The sequence below is a fragment of the Monodelphis domestica genome, chromosome 4 (genome assembly GCF_027887165.1).
Source record: "Monodelphis domestica isolate mMonDom1 chromosome 4, mMonDom1.pri, whole genome shotgun sequence".
Taxonomy (NCBI): domain Eukaryota; kingdom Metazoa; phylum Chordata; class Mammalia; order Didelphimorphia; family Didelphidae; genus Monodelphis; species Monodelphis domestica.
The window spans coordinates 224,246,861-224,252,860 of NC_077230.1; the positions used below are offsets into that span (position 1 = coordinate 224,246,861).

General features: G+C 35.7%; 1 protein-coding gene across 1 annotated transcript; it reads left to right on the forward strand.

Moving 5' to 3' along the window:
* The first annotated feature begins 5,052 nt into the window (after positions 1–5,052).
* On the forward strand, positions 5,053–6,000 carry LOC100619160 (olfactory receptor 6T1). Its single transcript, XM_003341255.3, has one exon. The coding sequence runs from the start codon at positions 5,053–5,055 to the stop codon at positions 5,998–6,000; it is 948 nt and encodes a 315-aa protein (XP_003341303.1).

Genomic DNA, 6,000 nt, shown 5'->3' on the forward strand with positions numbered 1-6,000 from the left:
CACTACAAAAATACTTGGAAGAGCTGAAAAAGGATTTTTAAAATCATAGAAGAGAGGCAAAGTAAAAATTGGTGAAATAAATGAGAATAATGCAAAAAAAAATTATGAAAAAAATCAATAGTTTGGTAAAAGAGACACAAAAAATACTGATGAAAATATCATTTCTTATAAATAGAATTGGCCAAAAAGTTAAAAAAGAAAAGTTTTTAAAAGGCACAAGAATCCTTCAAAGAAAAGAAATTCTTAAAAAGCAGAATTGGCCTTTTGGTAAGAGGTACAAAACCTCACTGAAGAATAACTCCTCAAAAGAAAAAAAGGGGGAGGGGTACTACAAAAGTTCAATGAAGAAAATAATTTCTTAAAAATTAGAATTGGGCAAATGGAACCTAATGACTCCATGAGACATCAAAAAAATACAGCAAGGTCAAAAGAATAAAAAAATAGAAGAAAATGTGAAATATCTCATAGGAAAAAAAATTGGCCTAGAAAACAGATCAAGGAGAGATAATTTTTAAAAGTATCAAACTACCAGAAATCCATGGTTCTTTCAAAAAGAGCCTAGATACCATATTCCAAAAAAACCAAAATGAAATCTGCCCTTATATCCTAGAACCAGGGGGTAAAATTGAGATCGAAAGAATCCATTGATCACTACCTGAAAGAGGTTCCAAAATGAAATTTCCAAGAAATGTTATGGACAAATATCACAGCTCCCAGGTCAAAAAGAAAATACTTAAAAAAACCAGAAAGAAACTATTCAAATACTATGGTGTCACAGGAAAGATCATATAAGATCTTGCAATTTTCACATTAAAGAGACATAAGACTTAGAATTTTATTTTCTTGAAGTTAAAGAAACTAAGATTAGAACCAAAAATAACCCATCCAGCAAAACAGAGTGTAATTCTTCAAATGAAAAAAAAGAGATCTAATGAAATATAGGACTCTTACACATTTATTATGAAAATACCAGAGATAAATAGAATATGTGGCATTCAAACACAAGACTCAAGAGAAGCATAAAAAGGTAAATATGAAAGAGAAAACATAAGGGAGTCAAGGTTCAAATATTTACATTCATATATAGGAAGATGATACTTGAAACTTCTAAGACCTTTATCATTATGAGGGCAGTAAAAAGGAGTATGCATAGAGGACACAGTGTTAGTTGACTATGATGGCATGATCTCAAAAAATAATTAAGCAAACAGAGATACACTAGAATAAGGGGGAAGTAAAGGAAGAATGAGGAAAATTGTTTTACATAAAAGAGGCACAAAAGGAAGAACTTTTAAAGTAGAGAGGGAAATGGAGGCTTACTAAGCAATTTTCAAAACTCATTCTCATCAGAATTTTTTCAAAGATAGAATAACATACACATTCAGTAGGGTATTGAATTATATTTTCTCCAATAGAGAAATAGAAAAGGAAAGGGGTAGCAGAAAGTGTTTAGCAGATAGAAAGAAGTATAGATTAAGGGCAACAATTGAGGAGGTATAGGGCTAAAAGAGAGAAAGATAAATAGGGGGAAATAGGATGAAGGGAAATGCAGTTAGTAAACAACTGTTAGTGTTAATGGGATAAACTTATCCATAAAATAAGTGTATATCAGATTGGATTAGAAATCAGAATTCAATAATATATTATTTACAAAACACACATTGAAAACAAAGAAACACATAGTTAAAAAGGGAGAGGGGTGGAGCAGAAACTATTATGCATCAGATGAGGTAAAAAAGACAAGGGTAGCAATCCTGATCTCAGAAAAATCAAAAATAAACATAAAATTAATTAAAAGAGGTAAATAAGGATATTACATTTTACTAAAAAGTGCCATAGACAATGAAATATCAATACTAAACATATATGCACCAAATTGCATAGCATCAAAATTCTTACAGCAAATGTTAAGTTACAAGAGGAAGTAGACAGTAATACTGTACTCATGGGAGAACCTCAACTTTCCCCTCTCCAAATTTGGTAAATCTAATCTTAAAATAAACAAGAAAGATGGTGGTTGAGTAGCAGCAAAAGCCTGAAACTTCTCTGAATATCCTTCCAAACTAATCTTTACACAGCTCCCCAAGAGGATAGAAATCAAAACAAGATGAATGAGGGGGGTCTTCCACTGAGCACAACATGAAAGGTAAGCAGAGAGAGTGGATTTCCATGATAAAAAGGGAAAATGTAAACCAACCAATTCTCCACCTACTGCACAAAACTCAGAACCAGGGTGTAGACAACACCAGGATCCCTGGTCAGGGGCTACACCAACAAAAAAGCACCACAGACTTACTCCTTAAAGCACCAGACCCTAGGAATGAGGTCCAGAGGTCCAGAGGTCCAGAGTGCCCTGGGAACTCTCACTCCTCTGCAGCAACAATGAGGACACCCTGAGGGCACAGTCCTAAGAACCAAGTTATAGGCAATGCTGATAACCCAGGTCAAGGACTACACCAAAAAAAAAAAAAACTCAGAAGAGAGAAACTTTTGAAGATTTACCCCAGGACAGAATAATAAAACCTGCTAATCCAGTAAACCAACAGAGAAGAGAGACTCTACAAGCTTAGAATCCAAAGGCAAAAGCAACAACAACAGCAACAACAACAACAGCTAAAAATATGAGTAAACAACAGAGATAATAAGTAACTATAGAAAGTTTCTTTGGGGATAAAAAAACAGAGCTGGCAGAGGATGATGGGATTAAAAGAAATCCAAGCAAAACCTAAAAAAGCCCTAGAAATTGCTCTAGAAAATCTCAAAAAGGAATTTAAAAAACAAATAAGGCAAGTTAAAGAAATATGTGGAAAAGAAAACAACAGTTTTAAAAAGCAAAATTGAGCAACTAGAAAAAGAGACACAGAAAGGCAAGGAAGAAAAACATGCTTTAATTACCATTATTTACCTATTGGAAAAAGAAACAAAAATATCAAATGAAGAAAAGAGTGATTTAAAGAGAAGAATAGATCTAATGGAGAAAGAAAATCAAAATATCATGGAAGAAAATTGGCCTTTAAAAATTACAATTGGACAATTAGAAGCTAATGACTTCATAAGAAATCAAGATACAATAAAACAAAATCAAAAGAGTGAAAAAATAGAAGAAAATACAAAATATCATTGAAAAAACAACTGATCTGGAAAATAGATCCAGGAGAGACAATTTAAGAATTATTGGACTGCCTGAAAGTTCTAACCAAAATAAAAAGCCTAGATATTATATTATATTATATCAAATTATGCAAGGAAATGTCCCTGATATTCTTGATTGAGAGTAAAATAGAGATTGAAAGAATTCACACTTCACTTCTTACAATAAATCCTGAAATGACAACTCCCAGGAATGTTATAGCCAAGTTCAAGAGCTCCCAGGCCAAGGAGAAAATACTGTCAACAACAAGAAAAGAACAATTCAGATATCATGGAGCCCCAGTCAGGATTACACAGGATCTGGCAGGTTTCACATTTTCTTCAGGAAAAGACCAGATAAACAGAAAATGTTCAAATCCAAAATTCAAGAGAACCATAAAAAGGTTAAAAAGAAAAAAGAAAAAATGTCAGGGCTTTAATAAGGTCAGATTGTTTATATTCTTATATGGAAATATGATATCTGTAGCTCTTAAAAATTGTTAACATTGTCATAGTGTTTAAAAGCATACAGACAGAGGGTGTGGGACTAAGCTATTTAAGATGATAAATAAAAAATAAACCTAGGTTAAGAAAAAAGGAGGATTGAACTAAGAGAAATGGGGGGGAAAGAAGAAAAATGGAGCAAACTATATCACAAGAAGAGATGCAGGGAGTGGGGAGAGTACTATTACAAGGAAGAGAGTATGAGGGTAATGATGGGTAATACTTAAACTTTACTCACATTGGAATTGGTTCAAAAAGAGAACAGCCAGATTATTTAGGGTATAGAATCTTATCTTACTCTATAGAGAAGTAGAAGGGTATAAGGAAGTGGGGGTGGGGAGGGGAGTAATATAAAGGAGGGTAAAGTAGTCATGGGTGATTAAAAGACCCTATAGAGAATTAGGGGAATAAGAAGGTAGGTGATGGGAAGAGGATTAAAATAAGGGAGGGGGACGAGGCGAGTGATTTTAAGCAAAACACTGGTATAAAGGGAAAGCATAAAAGGAGAAAGGGCAAGATTAAAAGAGGTAATCAAGATGGAGGGGACTATACTGATAGTAATCATAACTGTGAATGTGAATGGGATGAACTCACCCATAAAATGGAAACAGCACAGTGGATTAAAAACAAGAATCCCACCACATGTTGTTTACAAGAAACATATTTGAGACAGGTAGATACATACAGAGTAAAAGATAAGAGTCTGAAGGAAAATTTATTGCACTTCAACTGAGAAAAAAATCAGGAGTAGCAATCATGGTCTCAGACAAAGCTACAGCAGAAATAGATTTGATGAAAAGAGATAAGGAAGGTAATTACATCTTGGTAAAAGGCAATATAGACAATGAAGTATTAGTACTCAACATATATACACCAAACAGTATAGAAACGAGATTTTTAAAGGAAAAACTAAAGGAGCTGAAGGAGGAAATAGAAAGTAAAAGTATACTATTGGGAGACCTCAACTTTCCCCTATCAGAATGAAATAAATTGAATAAAAAAATAAACAAGGGATGAATGGAGGTGTGTCAGCTTTCTTGTACTTGCTTTAAGCACACTGTGTCTCTGTTTATAGATAGTAAAGTTACCAGATTAGTTGGGGGAAAAAATTAAGATTTTAAGCTAAAGTTAGGATTAAATTGAGGATGTAGCTTGATATTAAGGAAGAATATGAAGTTTGTCTTCTCCCAGTTATCATAGAAATTATAGGGGAGAGAAATAAAGGTACTTTTCCCAAACTCTGTTTATTGTTAATCAGAAAGTTTTCTGCAAATGTTTCATAGAAAAGTATTAAAGTAGAAATTTCAAGTCAGAGATTTAAACCATTTTATTAGATGCCAAATAATAGTGGATCGGATAAGTATCTCTCACCAAATACAATTTATCTCCCATGTCCTCCTCCACTTCAGGTAAGTGGAGATGAAGACAGAAAACTGGACCCAGGTAACAGAATTTGTACTTCTGGGTTTCCCTAAGAGCTGGGCTCTACAAGTCATGTTGTTCCTGGGGCTTCTGGTGACGTACATGGTGACTGTCACAGGGAACTTACTCATAATCGTGCTCAGTTGGTCTGACCGCCGCCTGCACACTCAGATGTATTTCTTCCTGAGAAATTTGTCCCTGTTGGAGATGATGCTGGTCTCTGTTGTAGTCCCCAAGATGCTGGTCAGCCTCCTCACCAGAGACTATACTATCTCTTTTGCTGGTTGCATCTTACAGTCCTACATCTATTTCCTCCTGGGCACCACAGATTTCTTCCTCTTGGCTGTCATGTCCCTGGACCGCTATCTGGCCATCTGTCGTCCATTACACTATGAAACACTGATGAGTGGTCCTATCTGTTCCCGGCTAGTGCTGGCATCCTGGCTTGCTGGATTTCTCTGGATCCTTTGGCCCACTATCCTCATGGCTAGTCTGCCTTTCTGTGGCCCAAATGGCATTGATCATTTCTTCTGTGATAGCTGGCCACTAATGGAACTCTCTTGTGGGGATACTCAACTTCTGGAACTGGTAGCTTTTCTTCTTTCTGCAGCTTTGCTCCTGGGCTCACTGACTTTGACCTCCAGTTCCTATGCCTTTATTCTTGCCACTATCTTTCGTGCCCCAACAGCCACTGAGCGGAAAAAAGCCTTTTCTACCTGTGCATCACACCTCACGGTTGTGGTCATATTCTATGGCAGCTCCATCTTCCTGTATATCCGTACATCAGAGGCCCAGTCCATGCTCCTTAATAAGGCAGTCTCTGCCCTGAATTGCATCATTTCTCCACTTCTTAATCCATTCATCTTCAGCCTCCGTAATGACAAAGTGAAGCAGGCCTTACGTGATGCCATGAGGTGGCACAGAACCATGGGCACAAGATCATGA